The 20,633-nt window shown below is 38.7% G+C and overlaps 2 protein-coding genes across 2 annotated transcripts; both read right to left on the bottom strand.

The window, feature by feature from the left end:
• Positions 1–785: 785 nt before the first annotated feature.
• On the bottom strand, positions 786–9,919 carry LOC119912049 (ADP-ribosyl cyclase/cyclic ADP-ribose hydrolase 1-like). The gene is made up of 8 exons (XM_038731025.1): positions 9,635–9,919; positions 7,702–7,828; positions 7,459–7,594; positions 6,631–6,713; positions 2,840–2,913; positions 1,628–1,714; positions 1,338–1,421; positions 786–1,241 (listed from the first exon to the last, which is right to left on the bottom strand). The coding sequence occupies exons 1-8, from the start codon at positions 9,808–9,810 to the stop codon at positions 1,184–1,186; spliced, it is 825 nt and encodes a 274-aa protein (XP_038586953.1). The 5' UTR covers positions 9,811–9,919; the 3' UTR covers positions 786–1,183.
• Positions 9,920–11,209: 1,290 nt separating this feature from the next.
• LOC119912040 (ADP-ribosyl cyclase/cyclic ADP-ribose hydrolase 1-like) lies at positions 11,210–17,580 on the bottom strand. Its single transcript, XM_038731017.1, is given in 10 exon segments — positions 11,210–11,384; positions 11,559–11,645; positions 12,506–12,598; positions 12,686–12,759; positions 12,902–12,964; positions 12,966–12,985; positions 14,522–14,657; positions 14,780–14,906; positions 15,660–15,783; positions 15,889–17,580. Coding segments are annotated over 10 exon segments (933 nt in total). The 5' UTR covers positions 15,998–17,580; the 3' UTR covers positions 11,210–11,284.
• Between the last annotated feature and the right edge of the window lie 3,053 nt (positions 17,581–20,633).

Genomic DNA, 20,633 nt, shown 5'->3' with positions numbered 1-20,633 from the left:
ATTTGGTTTGGCTTACAATGGAGGCTTTAGAGGGGTAAGAATTGGAGGAGGCACAGAAGGACATGAACAAGGAGGTGAAGAAAGTAGAGGAGGATCAGGAAGAGAATGAGGAGGAGAGGGCAGAATCAAGTAGAATGGGGGAGAAGGAGAGGACCAGGAAGGAAGAGGGGAGTCAGGAACATAACTGGTGAAATCAGAGGCACTGTTGTCAACTATGGGATGAGCTTGAGGGAGGCTGGGCAACAGATTAAAATCTGAGCCACTTTACTGTTGCAGATATTATCTGGCTATTTTGAAATGAAAATGAAAAGTGTTAAGTGCTGTACAGCACTAGGACTGGTTCAGTAATAGCTACTGTAAAGACAAGGATCTGTACTGTAAAACCAATCAAATGTTTTTACAGAATTGCAAGATCGACTCTTTACACCAGAGCCGGAGAGCCACATTGTATATATGGTCAATGCAAATAAATGCATCACACTCAGAGCTACAGGACAACATAGTGGAAGATAACACAAAGTGTTCCAAAACATCAAAAATTGTGCCTAAGCAAGCAGAAAAAAAACCTGGAACTGATCACTAACCAATCACTGCTTGTCATCACGTGAACTAAACGTGGAATATTGGTCACATGATAACATGTCTTTGTATAATGGGGGTGATCATAAATCCCTGTCTCTTTTCGAGTTTAACTTAATTGTATTTATTTTGATGTCTTTTTGGTATGGGTGATAAAATATGTTGATTTCACTCAGGCAGTCGTTATCACACTGTAGAATCCAAAGAAAATTTCACAAGCTATTAAACATTTTATTAAAAATCGTTTAAAATTCTGCCACCAGGTAGGAGTGAGATTGTCAGCTGAACGTGATTAGATAGCAGCACTGCAATTTTACCCTATGTACATGACAATCAACCGAAACTCTTTTTACACTTCCCCATCACATCCCGAACATTTTCAATAAAGATACAAAGGTGCATTATCATGTTTTTTAAAAATGATTCTGTGACATTTATATATAAAGACGCATTTCACATTATGTCAAACTGGCCCACAGGTAGAACATAACATTTCCAAAATACTTGATGATTTGCAAAGACTGAACAAAAACGAAAACGAATAGCTAGTTATAGCTAGTTGGTGTTGTGTCTCGTCTTTTCAGACAGTTTCATCTTCATATCTTCACCAACAGGCTCCACAGGGTTTCTCTGGGTGGGAGCTGCACTCCTGGATCTGAGCTCTGCAGAGAGAGTCAAACATCATACAGTCTAGAAACTGTGTGAGGACAGAAACATACACGTGATCATGTCCACTTACACAAACATGTTGTACTTACTCAGTCACTTCCTTGCAGTTGTATTTAATTCCTTTCTTCATCTCTTTCTGTAAATCTTTTAAAGATGCATTTGTGCAGTTTGTCCTGAAGAGGATACAGAAAACACAACTTTGGGATCAATTATCAGAGTATAAGCTTGTCTTTGTGTGTCATACCCTATACAGTCTATGGTCATACCCCAAAATTGAGCCACTGTGGAAGAACTTGCAGAACATTTATGTGATATCACATTCAAAATCAACAAGGACAATAGTGTGTCAGTAGTCTTGTTTATACAAAGAAAATCTTACCCAGTGTCCTTCTGTGTGACCAGAATAACATTCAGACTTGTCATCCTGGTGGAGTTGAACCTCTTCACCTCAATGCTTCCAAAAATACTGGCAACAAAAATAGAGTACAATTCAGAGAGTTTAAAGTTGATAAACAGCAGATATGGTTCTAAACTATACATTTATATTTCTAAAGTGCACAAGTTCTTTCATGTAATTTCCTTGCTGCAGAGCGCCTTAAAATGGGAAATTGGTCAGAGAACTAAATCCCAATGAAATCTGCATACATCTAAATGATTCAGAAACATGATGATTAAAGGGTAAATTGATACAAGAGTCACTCACTTGTTTTCTCATGTAATAGTTGTTTGATTTTTGTAGCTTTTGGGGTGTTTGTCTGACATAACAAGCTTTCTGCTGACATCAACTTGTGCTTTAGGAAAATTGTGATAGGCATTTCATAAAATGTTCGGACATTTTATTGACTCAGTGATTAATCAAGCAAATAATCTACAGATTAACTGATAATGAAAATAATCAGACCTCAACAGAAATAGTTTTGTTTTTACTAAATGGGTCAAAATGACCCTTACGTGTGGTCGTCTTGTGCTCTTTGTTACCAGATTACAACACAGATGACACAAAGGAACAAGATGCATAAGATGTTTTTATATTACGGCCCTATCCTGTCCGGTCCTGTAGTTCTCCAGGTACTGCCCTTCCCCCTCCTGCCTGGCAGCTGCAACTAGTGATTGGCAGCAGCTTCCCCTGATTCCCCAATCAGTACATAGAGGATAAGAGAACAAGGCTATGTGGCTGGTCTTGAGAGGGCGGCGTGGGAGGCTGGTATTGTGGGGCCAGCCTGTGTGGCTGCCGACCAGTGGGTTAGATGGTAGTAGTAGTAGTGGTGGTGGTGGTGGTGTTTGGGAGCACAGGAGTAGAGCTGCGTGGAGCTGTGTGCTTGCATACTCCCTCGGTAAAGTCTTTTGTTTGAGGTTTGTTATCTTGTTTGCACATAATCTGTATCCTGTTTCTTTTGGCTTGGCTTTCATTTATATTTGTTACTCCTCTCTTCACCTCTGGGCTTGAGCCACATGAAGATGTAACAGTGTCAAGATCTGATTAGCGTGTCTGTCACTGTCAACCTTTTTTCTTGCGTTCAGTAACCTCATGAAAGGGATATTTCTTCTACTGTTCTCACTAAAGCCGTGAAAGAGGTGCAGAGCAACTTACCTGACAGGACTGAACGGTGTGGCAATGGATCCATTTAGCATTGCTGTGACATCACCACATGCATTGTCTGCAAACTACAGACATGGAGATGATGTTAAAGAAAGTGCACTTTAGGTTTAGACTACAGACTCCCTTCAGAATGCTAAAATAAGCAAGATACTGTGGGAATCCCCATATGTAGAATAATCTGTTATTACATAAGAGAAAGAGGCTGTGTTAATATTAAAGTTACACTGACATATGGGATGGATCCACATCCCTTCTCCACGCTTTACATGTCTACTTTTTTTTGTTGTTGCCATAATTTTAGCCATCACTTTATTAAAGCAGCTATGGGACTCCAGTGAATAATCTTCTTATTTGCTATGATCCACCCTGCGCTGTGCTCCAGCTTTCTCCCACCGTCCAAAGAAAGGCAGGTTAATGGGTTAATTGCTGACTCTAAATTGCCCTCAGGTGTAAATGTGAGTGGTTGGTTGTTTCTGTGCCCTGCAACCGACTGGCTACCTGTCCAGCGTGTACCCCGCCTCTCGCCTGGGAAAGAGTGCTGAGATTAAATAAAAACATAAAACGATAGACAGAGGATTCAGGGCTGGTATTTATCAAGCTTCTCAAAGTGCCATTTTAGTCTTAAGTGCTGAGAATTCATGAAATTTACTCCTACTTTTAAACTTAAGAATAAAAGCAAGTTATCAAATTTCTCAAAGCTAAGAATCACTCTTATTCTCCCAGTTATTTAAGACAGCTTGAGAGGTCTCTCAAGTGGTTAGGAGTAGCCAGTAGGGCCTGTGATGGCACTGAGGAGACACAGACATGCGGAGAGGAGAGGAAGAATTCTGACAACGCGCAGTTAATAAGACGGGGTCGGAGCGCGCAGGCATAAACTTTGTCAGCGAGTTGGTGAAGGACGTCATCTCACCACTGACTTCACGCAGTAATGCTTTTCAGTTAAATTGAAGGTGGAGATGACTCTGTTTATTTGCCACAGGACAAATGCAGCAATGCTGACGATTTCACAACCATCAACAAGCCAAATAACTTTGGAAACAATTTTAGCACTTACAGCTCCACACACTGTCACACGTTTCATCGACTTCCCAACAACAGTGACCGTAACAACAGTAACCTCATGAAAGGGATATTTCTTCTACTGTTCTCACTAAAGCCGTGAAAGAGGTGCAGAGCAACTTACCTGACAGGACTGAACGGTTACAACACCGCCCGTAATCCGACAGAAGCAAACACAGTTCATATAGCCGGCAATACAGAAGAGAATTTGATGGCGCTCCAATAAAGATAAACCTTTTATCTTTCACTTATTAATGTGTAGGCCTATATCATAATGTATTATGTTAAATGTGTGTTGAATATAAACTATAAACTCCTCTTAGGAATTTCACCATTCAATGTGAATTTATCTGACAATATTCTTAGAGAAGGAAATCTATATAGTGATTGGTCCTTGGCGACATCATCATCCAAAATCCTGTTTGCGTGATACTTGAATTTGTGAAACTTTTTGGAAAACATGATCTCCTGTTGCCAAGCATGGTTTGCTTACCTCGCTATTTTAATCATGTCAACCAAACGTTTAAATCAAGGTGAAAAATAAATAAGATAATGGTCTGGTATGAAACATTGAGATATGTATGAACCCAAACTCTGTGGCTTCTGATAATGACTGAAAGATGAGGAAGAGATGCACTGATTGCTCTTTTATTGTTGTTGCACTCAAGTTTCATGCTTGCAGAGAAGAAACCCAAGAGGGAACAATACAGTAATATTTGTTTCTTAGTCTGTTTTTTTTCTCCTTCCCTTTTTGTTTTAAGGGAATACATTTTTTTTGTCCTCCACAGGCATATGTGTGTTATGCAAGGTTATTCAGTTCAGATTTTGTTTTTTAATAAATAATTAAACTTAAAATACTCTGTTTTGTTTGAGTCTGACACTCAGATTCTTAAATCTCTAACTTCTCTGTTTTTCTCAGCCTGTGTGCACCATAATCTTTGATGTGAAGTGGTGGGGTTTTTTTTTGTTCTTTGCCAGTCAGAGTGAAACTGTCAATTATAATATGGGTATGTTCAGACAAACACATGTAGGTAAAGGCTACAGGAAATCCACATCAATAAAAATAGTAACGTCTGCAAAAAAAAAAACATTGACACTTGAGATTTAGTCCTACACTTCACTCAAATTAGGACTATGATGCTTGATAACTAACTTTTAAGCACAGCTTTGAGCCAAGAATTGTTTTACTCTTAAGTCAGTTCTTCGCAGTGTTCTGAGTAATCCTGAGAAGCTTGATAAATACGGGCACAGTCCCAACAACCAACCTTAAAAACAGGAACAAGGAGAGATGAGAAAATAATTAAAAGGCAGACAAGAAACATGATAACAGACCAGACATAAGATAATCTACAGAGTAGACGATAAAACAAATGGCACAATAATTGAATAATAAAAACAATCTTGATAGTAGCAGAGCTACTCAGCAACTAAAAGTCTTGTTCTTGCTGACCTCCAGTGGTTGAAGCTGGCATCCTGCTGCAGGGATGAAGAAGCCAACCAGAAGCCTACACCCTGACATCCCTGTTTTGTGTGGTTACCGATGGTGCTGGAAAATTGGTTTTAAATTGAGCAATTTAAAAAAGTTCTACTATGCACCCTGGGCATGGAATAATTTGCAATAAGATCTCAAATTAGATTTTTGTTTTATTGTGAATTTTGTCATGTTGTATATGTAGCATTTTATTATGTTGTGTTTATGTATGGCTGCTACTTTGGCCAAGTTTCTCTTGTAAAAGAGATTTTTGATCTCAATGGGACTTCCTGAATAAAATAAAAAAATGTTTCCTGCTGTTCCTTTTGTGTGTAATTATGTTCACTCCCACTGGTTTTATTTAGTTTTACCCTCTCAGTCGTTGCTTGTTCATTGTTGCCCGAGTTTCATGTCTCTTGTTTTTTGGATTAATCCCAATGTTTCCCTCTGTATGCTTGGATTTATACTTTCTGTTGGATTTATGGACTAAGCACCAGTTTCATTGATTTGAAGTCATATTGCTATTGACCTGGTGAATGTTAGGGTTAGGCTTTTGGTCTCTACCAACTCCTGAGAGAAATAATTGGTACTCCGTAATTTTATACATTGTTATAATTAAAATATGAATAATAATAATATTATTGCATTTGCTTTAGGCATCTGTAATCTGCTGCATAATTTGCTGAAGAAAAAAACTAACCAAGATTTTAGACTTTTTGTTTCAGCTGCACTTTAAACTTTTCCTTATCACCAACTGTGTAGCTCAGTACTTGCTGTGAACACTGTGAATCTGTGTGTGAAGACATTTTAACTTTTAGTGTTTTTATCCTGTGCCATGCTTCAGTTTTATGCAGAACACTCTGTTTCACATGCTGTTTGTTTAAGATGGGTCATTTTGTGTTTCTACATGTCCATGTCCTTGAATCTGTGTGCGTCTTGTTTTTATTGAATATGTGGAAAAAACTGTTGGTAGTTTACAGAATAAAACCCAGTCAAACCAAACCAGGGCTCTGAATGTGTGGGTTGCTGCTGCTCGCCCAGGAGAGAGCACCACAATGTGCCTCCATGGAGACCAACACAAAGCCTCATTGATGAACAACCAGGCTGAGCGACCTTTTTCTTTTTCTCCTCTGCATCACAATCACATATATTGAGGATAGATTTACTTAATCTATGCTCTATGTTTTATTTTAAGCACTGCTTGATCCCAGGACTGTCATGTTTAACAAGTGATTTCTTATTACTAACTTACAGCTGCGGAGGCTTTGTTCCAGAATGAGCGAACAGTGTTGTTCTCACAGTCTGTCCATCCTGGGCAGCCGGTAGTGAATGTTTCTGGAACAACACACACAGATTCAACACTTTTCCTTTCTGCCAATTCAATGTGGTTGATAAGAATTTGCTTTGGTGGGCTGCTCACGTAAAACAAACTGAAACCTCAAGACGTCGCATATCCACACTGAGATAGAAAGTAAATGATGAATGACACTAGAGACATGCTATTAGCACCATGAACCAACTATAATGTGTACTATTGTGTACATACAACTACAGTGTCCTAAGGATGAGAATAATAATGCCTATGATGTTTTGAGAGTTAAAGGAGTTCAACATTTTGAGAAATACACATATTCATTTTATCACAGAGGATCAATAGCTGTCTTGAAGCTACAGCCAGTCGCTAGTTAGCTTAGCTTAGAACGATGACTGGAAACGGGAAAACAAATAGCCAACGTATACAAAATCCGGCTACCAGCACCTCTAAAACTCACTAATAAATTAATGTTTTATCTTGTTTGTTAAACCTGAACAAAAACCAAAGTGTAACACCAACTCGGAGTAACATGGTCAGGCAGAATGTTACTACGCCTGCAAGCTAACCATCTGTTTCTGCACATTTCCAGTCTTTGTGCTAAGCTAAGCTTAACTTGACGTGACTTCAGCTGCTTTAGGCGTGTGAGGTCTTTTGCTTAAGGGGTGAAAAACTAGTTATTTCCACTGATCACTGAAAATATGTTTTTAGATGTAGAACAGTAACTTTGACCAATTATGAGGTTGTCTCTTTCTTTAAGAGTCTTACCACTGCTGCCCTCCTTTCCACACCAGGTCAGACCATTCAGCACAGATCCCAACAGAGTGTCCTCCAGGGTGACAAAACAATCTCTCTTCTCAGTGAAGTCGTGGACCACATTCTTCGTTTTGCTCCAGAACATCATCTAACCCCCCCAAAAGTTCAAATCACATTGTTAAATGAGTTATTCTGCATTTTAACAGAAGTCTGGATAATGTGCACACAGACAGTCTTGTGTTGAGTGATGTTTACTCTGTTGCATGCAGGTTTGAAGGGGGCCGCTGCAATGAGAGGGTCATAGTCTTCCATAGGAACTTTACAAGGGTCCCGCCCTACATAGGCTTGTTCAAACGCACCCCATAACTTTTGACAGCTGTATCTGAAAAATAAATGACAGTGCTGCTTAGTCTCAGGAATGTGGATCAGCGTCATCCTGGTGGAAAAAGTGTTGGTGCCAGGCTGTGTTGAAGTAGTTCATTTACTAGATTACTGACAAACTTGCTAGTTTGCAGCAGCGGGGCATTTTCTCCAACCCTTGAAAAAAGAGAAACTATTTCAAGTAGGGATTTATGGTCAAGAAGCACCAGTCCATATTATTCGTTAATATTGGCCTAATTATGATTCATAATGCATAGAAATATTATAGTGCTTGTGGATCAGCCTCATTCTGATGGAAACCCTTTACTGACAAACTAGCTAGTTTGCATTTAACAGAAAGGGAAACAGGGTGTGTACTCCCTCACTTGAACATAAAATTGCTGTGCATTTCAATCTTAATTACTTTTAATTTACTCTGTAATCTTTAATCTGTTGGTTTTATTTATTATGTGAAGCACTTGTTTTTGTGAAAGTGATTTCTAAATAGTTGACAGGAGTAGCTACTCATGGTTGAAATGAACAGTTGCCCTATATGTCCTATTATATTTCCAGTCATTAGTGGCACAATTAAAATGAATAAAACTGTAAAGTGCTTTAGGTAGAGCTGGGAAATAAAACAATAATTAGAATTACTACAATATAATTTTTGTCAATAACAATCAAACAAATGTTCAATAAATGTTGATTTGAATCATGAACACATAGCACTTCATTTTTCTATTAAGATATTTATTTTGTTCAGGAAAAGTGAAAGATTTAACTTTATTTAACACATGCATATTTTTGGAAAAAAGATTTTATCACAGTTGTTTTGAATGTTCTACCTCAGATTTGTTAAGTGATCCACTGTTTGGCATAAGGTGTTTGTCATGTTTTGACCATTAAGAATAGTTTAAAACCACAAGTAACCATCTGGTTACTTCAAATTTCACTCAGGAGAAAAAAAAACTTCAAACTGAAAGAAATACTGACATTTATGGTGATAATTTTGTTTTTTATTATTATTAGCTGTAGGTAGTGGACAGACACTAACAATGTACAAACCTGTAAGAGTGCAGAAAAGAGGCCAGTCAATTAATAATCACTGACTGATACCAGACAGACCAACTCCAGACAGAACTTCAACTTTAGCATTAAATTTACATTCAGACATTTCTATTCAATTTAATTGGACTTTATTTGCATGGGCACAAAACCAAAGCAACTCTGTCTGCATGACTCTGCACTATTGTTACACCCCTCACACTGTTTCAATAAAGAAGTGAATCACAGGTACCTGCCAAGATTACTGAAGCTTGCAAGTGAGTACACACTGTAGCTCCCATTCAGTGAATCACAACTTCTGCATTTTGCTTTCTAGAGGTTGTGAGTTAACATGCACTCAGTTTCCAATTCATTAGGCATAGCTCAAAGTAACACGCTCTAATGTAAGTGTCTTAGAGAGGTGTTCATTCAACGTTTGGGGGGATGTAGTGAAGGTGCAGCTGTACTGCATAATACAGAGAGGTGTTCCTGTTATTTAGTCTACCATCTTTGACAAAATAATAAAACACCTGTTAGTATAAAACAGTACAGCTCAACAGCAGCACAAACTATTCCCTTTCATAATCATCATGAAGTTTATTGAATTAACACCAGAGTGTTTATGCTAACTTACTGCAACATGTATTTATTATTTCACATAGTCTATCTTAAATTACAATATTACTAATGTAATTCTTTTCAGTCTTCAAGTTGTGAGAGGAAGCTCTGTCGCTTTGGTATAGGCTACATGACATTCCCTTAATACAAAAATAGAAACGCTTACCCTTTGAACTTCTCACACCTAGAAATAAACGTTGTTTTGAGATGGTCTGTTCCCTGGTGGAGTGCCAGTCCCAAAGCAACGGCGACGACAGCAGTTATAAGAAAGACAGCGACACTTAAAATAAGGTAGCATCTCCTCCGTTTCTTCTGCGGAGGACGATCCTCTCCAGTCTCCATGTGAAAGCAGAAAAACTGAAACCAGTCAGCGGACGTGTGGGTGCCCAACTGTTGTTGATGTCGCTGGCTCCTCACACGTGCTCGGACGTCTATTTATGGAGGGGCGAGATCACTGTGCGCTCGTGCACTGGCTCATGGACTAGTAGGCTCGGCTCCAATAAGGACTCTTATCGGTTGTGGTGAAGCTGCCCAAACTGAGGTCCGAGGACCGCAACAAGGCCGGTAAGCAGCGGTGGAAAGTTGGCCTACAATAGGCCTACATTCAGTGTCAACAAAAACTCAACTAAAGGTAATTATTAATAGGTTAGTCAACTGTCTGCCATTAGGATAAAACACCATCACTTTGTTGTGTGTAACAGTGTGTAAATCATGAAGTTATACAATTTAATTAATTGTATTAATTTCATCAGGTGCCTATCACGTCTGTCTGCCTGACCGCTGGCTGCCAGCAGCTACACTTCCCCTTTGTCCTTGCAACTATAACTTCCACTGTCTTCATCTGCACTAGAAAAACAAAAAGGGCAAAAAAAGCGAGCACACCTGTTACTTTGTGGTGATAACAAGCTGTTGACCAGATTTCCTGTAGTCTCCCTGCTGTGTGCACCTCCAAAAGAAAGATCGAAGGATCAATATTTGATGTTTTATTAAGTTGTAATCAAAACTCAGCTTAAATCAAATTTTCAAACAGGACAAATGTTACAATTGTGTAGGCCTACTTGTACTGAGAATTGATGTTTTAGGAAGTAGGCCTTTTCAGTTCTCAGTAATATCCTGGGAACATACACGGAAAATTATATCATTATGATTACTCATGCATTAATATAATTGAATAAGCAAGGATTTGCCAGAGCCATTGTTTGTGGTGTTTAAAGTTGACTGCTCCTATTATTTAATCTTTTTGTATCAGGAATGTAGGTCAATGGATATTTAAACTAAGGGCATGTTGGGTAAAGGCCATGCAATTAAATGCTAATCAGCTACTGAAAGATGGTGGTGGGTGATAATTTAAATTAAGGTCATGGAATAGCCATCAATATTAAACATGTTGAAAAATGCTACAGACTTTTGAGAAGAAAGCAGAAGAATCAAAAAGCTTAACCACTGAAGAGGTTCCTCATATCTGTTTCGCAGGATGTGTAATGACATAATGATCCAATAACACAGGTAACAAATTCAAGTACTGTACTTAACTGCAGATTTTGATTAATAATATAAAAATGTTTACTTCCTGTCATCTCTACAGTAACATTACCTTGGCCTCCAAACTCATTGATCACCTTACCGTGTAATTTGTACAGTTTTACCTTGAAACAAAAGGAAATGTTGGAAACATAAGGGAGGAAGGGGGTGTATGTAAGGGTCATTAAGAAAACACTCCGTGCTTTAATTCAGGAAATCTTTTTGAGCAGCCAGTTTTATTTAATGCACTTCACTGACATACCAGGTCTGACTACATGGAAGGTCTGTGGGTGATTTAGTTAAGTGTGAGGCTCCTTCTGCGTAAGAGGCTGTCTGAACATATTTGGCAGGAGGACTCTGTGGGGTTGTGGATGCACTGAAGGATCATCAGGGTCCTGTGGACAGTTATAATCTCTGTTACTCCAGGGTACTTTTGTCAAGAAGTAGAGGTTCATCACGTCTGTATCAAGTCTCACACTTAATCTGTCAGCATCTGGTCACAAAACACTTCTACGTGCAAACAACCTACTGTGGCATTTAATTTGGAGGACTCGTTGAATATCACTTACTGGTCGTTGTCTGTGCAAGTCCAGCGGAAACCTCTTGAATGGAGGATCTGGATCAAATCTACAATGGATCCTTCACTACATGATTCTCTATAGAAGAAAAAACAAGGTACTTGATTTGTGGATATACATGTTAACCACTTTCCAATAAGTTACCATTTATAAAGGGTTTACAAGCTGTAGTTTATAACAATATTATCAATGGCTGATAATGATACTTTACAGCAATTATTTAAAACAACTCTTGGGTTGCCAGGGCAGAGTTCAGCCCAGACAAAACATAAGAAAACATTTATTTCAACAGAAACAGTGGTGCCTTCAACACCCTGTTGTGTATGCAAGCGCAATGCACTTTAGTTCCTTTTTAATATGGCTGTGTTTATATACACATCGCTGCTGATTGGGTGACACCTCTCTGACACATTCAACAAACATGCCTCAAAGCCCGTTGGGCGCCGCTGCATACCGTTTCGAGGAGACATGTCGTTCAACCTGGAAACAGTAGCAAAACGTTTTGAGATTGAACTTGCCCCAGGTTTAGAAAAATCTCTCAAGCAGGTGTTCGTTCTTCCTTTTGGGTTATAATTTAATTCAGCTCAGCTATATTATCATCATACAGGCATACAATGAAAGATATTGTTATTTAAGGACAGAGAAGTCATAAATGTTAGTAATCTGTTAATGGGTAACTTTGGTGAGTTTGAAGTCATGAATGTTAAAAAAGACACCTTTGCTTTGGAGGAACCTGCCGTTTTTGCAACCTGGCACCCAAAAGTTGTTTTTATTCACCGCTTATAACTGCTCCATAAAGCACTGATATGAAATCATTAGTTAGTGATTAGCTTCATTTACAAACCCTTAATAAAAAGTATCGTCTTGGAAAGTGGTACTGATTTATCTGAAAGCAACATTCTACTGTAAAACCAAGTATCAGCTGTTTTAATCCTCACATGAAGGGTCCCCCTAGATTGGTCACCACCTTTATATTGACATAATCCACCCTGGCTGGGTTCAGACCGTCCAGCTCAACACTCCCAAACATGCTGTAAGATTAAAAAAGATGTTATGCAAAAAAGATTAAACACCATTGATAAAAATATTTGCTTCATTCATAAAATTTTTTTTTTTACCTTTTCCTATTGAAGGCGTTGACAATAGACCCATTCAGTAATACAGTGATGTTGCCACATGCCATTTCTGCAAACTAACAAATGAGCACAGAAAATCACATGAGAGCAATATTCCACTGCTGCTTTAAAATGAGTGTGTTGCACATAAAGGATAAACAACACAGCTGTGTGTTCTTTATGTGCAACAGTGCTGAAACATTTGGACATTAAACTCACGCTTTGTGAGGCTTGCCTCCACAAGGAATACACTGGATGATTTCTACATGCTGACCACTCGGGGACAAGAACTGAAATCAAAACCTGTGTGTCAAATTCACAGCTGTCAGTTAAAATAAGCAGACAAATAGATAATAAAAAAACAAACGTGTTGACAGGCATCACTCAGCACTATAAAGGCAAAACATTTGGGAGTGCAGCTGCCTGGATTTGAATCCCTGTGCTACCAAGTTTCTTAATCGTAATCACTTTTCCCAATGAATACACTTTTTCTTATTAAGATTGTAAAAGAATGGTTCAGGAGATTGGTGTATATTATTGGTAAGTTGGCATATACAGTGTTAACTTTTAAGTTGTTATTGCGAACTTGTTGAGAAACTGTTGCCCTTTTACACATCCATCAAATACTGGGCAACATTAGTATTCATTTGCCAATGAGAATATTTACTCACTTTTAGCTCTGCTTTTATTTTCCACCGACTCCTGAGGGAAATAACTGGCTCTTTAGCTGCTAAATGCTCCACCAACTATAGACGCTACCTGTGTTTGTCTGCCCTGTAAAACTTTTTTAAAGCATTTTCACTGAAAATGGCTGCCTGCTGCTGCTTTATATTAAGTTGTAAGATTGTAAAACCAAAACATTGAGCTGAAAGACGCTAAAACGCTCTGTGGAACTGCAGAGTCAAGTGATCTGTGGGCATTATGAGCGATCCCTGTCATATTGAATTCGATCAATTGTCAATATAAAAATATGGATTAGTGCAGCTTTAAGAAACGGAAATGTTTTTTTCCCAGTGTCTGCATTTTATCATAATTTGGCAACAGCTGTAAATATACAGTATATTCCTGTGCCAACATCTTGTTAACTTTTACAGAGGAGCAATAGAAAGCATCCTGACTGGAAATATCTGGCATGGGATGAGCCAGGTCAGGTCAGGTCAGGTGGGCTCTTCAGCGGGTCATTAAAACCACTCAGAAGGTCAGTGGTACCCATCTACCGAGCATCAGTGATATCGGTGAGGTGAGGGGCCTGTGCAGAGCCCAAAGGACAGTTTTTTCGGTATATAATTTTATAATTTTTGTATCTAACATTTGCTTTGTAGCATAAAGGGAACTACAAACTGGATCTCATTTTACAACCCTGCATGTGGCAAATACATTTACCTTGTGTTCAGATAATGTCATATTTCGTGAATGTGGTTAATTACAACATAAATTAATGTGGGAAAATTTATATCATATGGTCATATGGTAAGAAGTCTATATCAATGATATCTCAAATGAGCTGAAAATAACATATTAAACTTAATAACTCATTAGTTAATGACTCAGTGACAGGAAATGTTATATCAATGAGTTAGTTACTGCAGTGTTTCCCAACCTGGGGGTCAGGACTCCTTCCAGGGTTCACAAAATAAATCAGAGGGTTTGTGTGATAATTAATTGGACTGGAAAGAAGAAAAGTGTTGCTCTGCCCTTTTTTCCTCAGACTTTTCTCTAATCTTTGCTTTTTTTCCTTGTGAATGTCTTTGAGCCAAAGAGCTTGAGAACCACATGGAATTAGTACAACCATGTTTCAATTGTCTCTGTCTTGTTAAAACCAGAAAAGACGTAGCCTACCGGAGTCTTCCTCTTGTCCACACCAGATGAGGTCGTTGAACATGTACCCAGCCAGTGTGTCCTCCAGGGTCCAGAAGTGACGTACAACAGCTGCGTAGCTGTGCATCAGTGTCCTGGTTTTACTCCAGAAGAGGAACTGAACAGAAGGAAAGGGAAATATACAGAAGCTTAACTGAAAGAGTTTTCATCTAATGAGGTATCAGTGAAGAATGCTGAACATATCTCTAATGTGGGAGCTAACATCTCCCTCTTGCTCACCCTATCACAAGGCCGGGTTTGTGGCATTGCAAAAAACATCTGATCGTAATCCTCCACTGTCACATTACACGACGACTGACCGACAACCGCCTCCTCAAACTGTCTCCAGATGTCCTCACAGTCAAACCTGTAAAGATGAAATATATCTTTATGTTTTTTTTTTAAGGAAACAGCGATCAATCAATGAATCAATAGTCAGATAATTAGTTGATTAATTGTTAAATATACCATAATTCAATTGTTTCAGTTTCTCAAATGTGAATATTTCCATTCTTAGATTGTTGAGTTAGTTTTCTGCTATTGTAAACTGAGATATCTTTGTGTTTTGGACTCTTGTGGGACAAAACAAGACATTTAACGAAGTCACCTTGGGCTCTGGGTCAAGTCAGACGTCAAGAACTAAAGCTTGGGTTTCAAGACCTAAACAAGTCATAATATGCTCTTTGCGAAATTCAATGGCATTTCAAAACATGAACACAAATACCATTAGTTGGTAGATTATTGAAATGTAAACCATGAAAGCCTCACAGCCTTTGGGATCCTAGAATTTCCATAAAATAAAACGTGTTTTCATACAAAGCACATTGGTACATGCCCCAGTTCCACAGTAACCATCTTTGTCTCAATTTCTTTCCACAGAACCACAGAAAAGAAAAAAGACTCATTCAACATCACATCAAAATGAGTATTACCGCCCTGCACGTGGGCTTTAATTCTGATTTGCCTGATACTGTGCTTGGTCTTTAATATGCTGCTAGAGCTAAAGTTATTCTGCTTTGGGGTTCAAGTCTTTCACGTTTTGAGGCTGAAGTCGCTGGTTTTAAAGTCAAAGGTCAGTGATTGTGTGTTATGACTCCAGTATAACTCATCAGTACATTACCTCAAGCTTGGGTTAACCAGTGTGATGTAATTGTAACACCTTCCAACCACAATGTGTTTAATGTTGGGGGTAGTCCCAAGCCGCGCTCTCAGTTGACCAGGGCAGACCAGCAGCATAATAAACCCTTTCAAAAGGACACAAAGATAGAAGAAAGAAGTCATTATCTATCTAAATTGGGACGGACACATAAAAAGACAGAAAAAACTGCATGTCAGGTGGAATTACGTACATACTGTCAGGCTGATCGTTACAAAGGGCGCGGATGTTTTTGGCGAGCTCATGATAGTGAGACCCCGCGACGCTTCACTGCACTTCAGAAAACATGCGTGTTTGTACATGCTTTCATCCGGATTACTGTAGATAAACAACGAACAACATTTTCTATCAGTTTTGAATGTTCTACCAGGCCAGCAGATACTTTCCTGGGGTCCTCACAAGGAGTTTGTTTGTTGCTGCGTGACTGAAATCTAATTTTCTTGTGGCATGAACAAAACTTCACCCCGCATTTTAAAAGAGCTGTGAAACCGTGAAGCTTTTCAAACACCCTCCAGGAGATTCTTGCACATGATGACCTTTAGAAAACAATAAATCTCCCGGCATTTCAAGGAGATACACAAAAGATACACTTTCTTTGTTTAATTAGTCTTTAGCACATGCAATCATTAAATACCGTGTGAATAAAGATGCACACATGCCCAGTTTTGTAATTCAGTGACAACATAAGTAAATTCTCACCATTTGCCATGCAGAAGGTTAAATGACAACAAATGGCTTCATAGTCGTGATGTTGAATGCTCTGCTCAGGTCAGATTCCTACTCAAATGGAGTCTCGTTGTGGTGTGATCTGTCCTCAACCATCCCCTCAGGACTAATTGTTGTCATACCCGGTCTTCATAGGTCGACTAACACAGCTCCATCCCAACCCACAGAGACATTCTTACAATGTTTTTTCCAGCCTCCTCTTGGGAAGAGATCCACATGACTCTTATTATGCCGCCATTAAGAATCTCCCGACATAAAGTGTGTGCTGTTCTATGGGACCTGGTGCCATGACAGGCTGAAGGAAGAAGTCTATGTTGCTGTTTTGTGTTACTGGACACAGGGCGATGTGTACGTCTCAAAAGCAGCCTGCAGTATTATGTTGAAGATAGTACATAGATGTTATTATGTGAAGAAGTCGCGGGTGGAAGGCAGCTAGATCAGGTTTTTCTGTCAAACATGAGAACATGAAACTGTTCATCAGTGTGACAGATATGTATCCTGGAGGTTCAAAGCAATTTTCATATCTCATAAAAGGTCGTCTTTCTTCTATTTCCATATCTGTTGCTCATGTTCAATTTACTGCAAATAACTTTACTTTTAATAACTTTAATTATTTTTTGGTAAAATTTTTAATGCAGGACTTCCAATTGGCTATTATTCCATTGTGGTACTGATACTTTCACCTTAAAAAAGAGGACTTGAACACTGACTCCAACTCCTAAATGAACTTACTTATATAATACTTTCTTTTAGCTTACTGTACAGGTTTTACATTTGCTTTGTTCCCTCTAAGCAGACTGTGCATTCTCAATATTAGACCTACCTGAGTGCATTTTGCAGTAACCTGGGAAGATTCATGCATATTATTAGTATGTAAAATAAAGAATCACAGTGACCAGTCTTGTTCCCCTTTACCTGGAACTTCTTGTCAGGTTGTGACACAAAATGAAGAGAGGATGCATCACTAACATCTAGTGTTTTCATAATATCACCAATTTTCCAAAAGGGGCATGCTGAAATTAATGGTGCATTTCCAAACTATAGTAGAGCATGACGTAAACAGACGTCCACAGGAGGTCTGAGTGACCTTTGCTCACTTGTACACTGACTAACATGAAGGACTTTCCATCTTAACACAAGATCAAACACTTCTTTACTTTGGTTTTTTCTTTACTTTGGTTTTGTGCTAATATATGTAGCATCCAAATAAAATCTGTCATGAGTCCAAAAGAGTCTTTAGGCAGTTTCATGTTATGTAATTTGTCAACAAATTGCTCTCAAATTGTGATTGCCTGAGTGTGATTCTCATTATACTGCCTGTTGCCAGACTTCTCATTAACTGCTGAAAGAAAATTAATTTCTGACACCGCTTTGGGACATAAAGACCGTCTGAGGTTAAATCTGAAAGACAGTATGGATGAGATGGCACCCTCGTTTTTAAAGCTAACTTCATGTTGCACAGCAGGACTGAGCGTCTCTGGAATGGTCGAGCGTACAAGCACAAAATGCTGATAGATAGCTGAATAGAGCCTCAAAGAACATGAAGCCAAAATCTGATTCAGACCTTACAGAACCAGCCCTACTGACAAACTGAAATATGCTTATATGGACTTTTTGTGAAATTTACTTTAATAATTACTTTAGTATAATGTACTGACGGTGCAATATCTTGCCATTAGGGGAAGTTTATGCATAATAAATGCAAAATGATTACCTAAACGCTACTTCCTTTTGTGATACATTCACAACTCAAAACTCTAGTTCTAGTTCTAATAGTTCCCATAGATGCAGGTAAGGTGGAGAAAATCTTTCTAATTTCATGACACTGCCAATCTCTATGTCTGCTGTTAAGATACTAAGAGCATTTACCATTTGAAAAACAAGTATATTTAAACAGCAACAATAACTGTCATTAGTTGAAACATGAAGGAAAAATGTATAAGCAGGCCGGACGTAATATTTAATTTGCATTATTATTTTGCAATTTGGTGCTCTTTTGATTTCAGGTGATTTTATTTGCCCAAGAGATGTAGTTTTTAAAAGATATTAAACAGGGGTATTAGTTGCAATCAAAAGAGTTATATGTTGGCTCTGTGTCGAGTTGAAGTACCACAAAGCTTTTGCCCAATGTTGCATTGTTCTCTGACCTGTTCTCATAAACTGAGAGCTGAAGTATTGCCCTTTAGTGGAATCAGTTCCTAGTTCTAAGATAAGGCTGCAACCAACTAGATAATGAAAAATTCCCCTCACAAGTCACCCAGCGCTGCATGATGACTCCTTAAGTGTTTTATGTGACCAGCAGCCACAAACAAAAACAGAATATATGTAATGCAGAAAAGCAACCAATTACTTCAATTTGTGAAGCTGTAACCAAGTAAATGTTTTGAATTTTATTTCACTATAATGAACAAAAGTCCCTTTGTAGTTCTTTGATAAATGTTAACTCAACTTGAAAACAACACTTGAAGTTGCCTGCAGCACTAAAACCCCTTAAACCAGGGATTTTCAAAGTTTGAGACTGTCGGCCTCCCCTCAGACAAAGTTTGGAAAATGGCATCCCCTCACCCCCCTTTGTTTACTTGGTTAGTTTCTCTCAAGTCTTAGATGCCTAAGGGTTCATGACTATGTTATTTGATTATACTCAACAATTGAGCCAAGCTAACCTAATAATGCTGTTTGACATAACTTCAGACTACACCAAATACATAAAAAGAGGTCTTTCCTGAAGCATTTGCTGTTTCTGACTCGGAACAGCTGGGAGCCGCCCTGTGGAGGCCCACCTCCCACTTTCAAAACCTCTGCTCTACACAACATCATGTTTGACTTGTGGCAACACAGTTGTGTATTACAGTGTTGCTGCTGCCACCTTGTGGCCTAAATGTATAAGCAGCGCTTGTATGATTATTATAAGTGCTAGAGGTGGCCAAACTTTTTAAACCAAAGCATCACATCATAGTGATATTTTTTGTCATGGCACCCATCCATGCCCTCTCATACAATATACAAACATACATGCAAAATTCACCTCAAGGATACCTAAAAAACTAACAAGCTTGAGGTAAAGTAGGTTACATGGGTGAATTCATGCAATTATTAAGTGAAATACTACTGGTGTCTGAGAGAAAATTTGCTGCTTTAGACTACGTTGCTGTTTCAATCTGCAGATAAATACTAAACTTAATGTAAAAAATGAATAAAGCGTTGAGGGTTAAGATACATTGTCATTTCTTTGAGGACATAACAGAATCAATACATTGTGATTTTAATGTTTATTTCTTAGTTAGTCCATTTTGATGTTTTAAAAACTTAAAATATAGTTATTGTAAATGATGTGCCATCATTTTTTCTAATGTGGTGAAAGTGGCACCGACTCATCCTTTAAGGCACTACTCTTTGGGAACCATGGAGCTCCACAAAGTTATGAAAGTCCAGCCATGAAACCTGTATTGAAGCCATTCATAATTTCAGACCTTTCAAATGAAAAAGTTTCCATAATTATAAAACTCAAAGGCTGGATAAAGAGCCTCTGTGAATGTAATCTACACTCTGTGGATGACAACTACCCAGTTACAGACGCTGGGGACATGTCCCCACCACATTTTGAAATCGCTGATTTTGTCCCTATCACTTCTTGAAAGCATTTAAATGTTCTGAAAGATAGCTTGCACCAAGAAATGTTAACTAACAAATGAAAATAGATTGGGTCCCAACCCCCAATAACAACAAGACCTTACGGCACAGAATCACTCAACATAAGATCACAACCAAGCTGGACCCCCAAGTACAACGACCAAGACTAAGTGACAAAGTACCCTCTGAAAGTCTGCTAGAAGATGTGAATGCAGGACTACATACTATCCTTACTAAAGCCATAACCGAGAACAATGTACGCCACAGCAACAGTGATCCTAGAGATGCTTGGCTATAAGATGAACACCACAAGCCACAAAGAGCATTATACCCCATGGAGGAGAAGGCTAGAGGCCAAGATCAAGGCAACACAAAGAGAGGTTAGTCAGCTGTCAGAGCTACAGGAAGGTGCAAGGAAAGGGCTACCTAAGAAATACAACAAGATGCCGATACCTGAGGCTCGGGAGAAGCAGAAGCCAGGAGAGTAAACCGGATGTTCTCCACCAAACCATCCAAAGTGTACTCTCAGTGGAAGGGTAATAACACAAGATCAGATCCACCCAGGGCTGAGACTGAACAGTA

This window comes from Micropterus salmoides, unplaced genomic scaffold (genome assembly GCF_014851395.1).
Source record: "Micropterus salmoides isolate LMB-PRFRI ecotype aquatic unplaced genomic scaffold, ASM1485139v1 Ms_hic_scaffold_1, whole genome shotgun sequence".
Lineage (NCBI taxonomy): Eukaryota > Metazoa > Chordata > Actinopteri > Centrarchiformes > Centrarchidae > Micropterus > Micropterus salmoides.
The sequence above is the reverse complement of the archived record's forward strand: the minus strand, read 5'-3'. Positions and strand labels throughout refer to the sequence as shown.

Excerpts from the sequence above, each read along its gene's own strand:
- LOC119912049 (XM_038731025.1), bottom strand. The coding sequence starts at position 9,810 with ATGGAGACTGGAGAGGATCGTCCTCCGCAGAAGAAACGGAGGAGATGC. Across the intron at positions 7,829-9,634 it reads AGGTGTGAGAAGTTCAAAGG|ATACAGCTGTCAAAAGTTAT; the intron begins GTAAGCGTTTCT and ends TTTATTTTTCAG. Across the intron at positions 2,914-6,630 it reads GGAACAAAGCCTCCGCAGCT|TTTGCAGACAATGCATGTGG; the intron begins GTAAGTTAGTAA and ends CCATGTCTGTAG.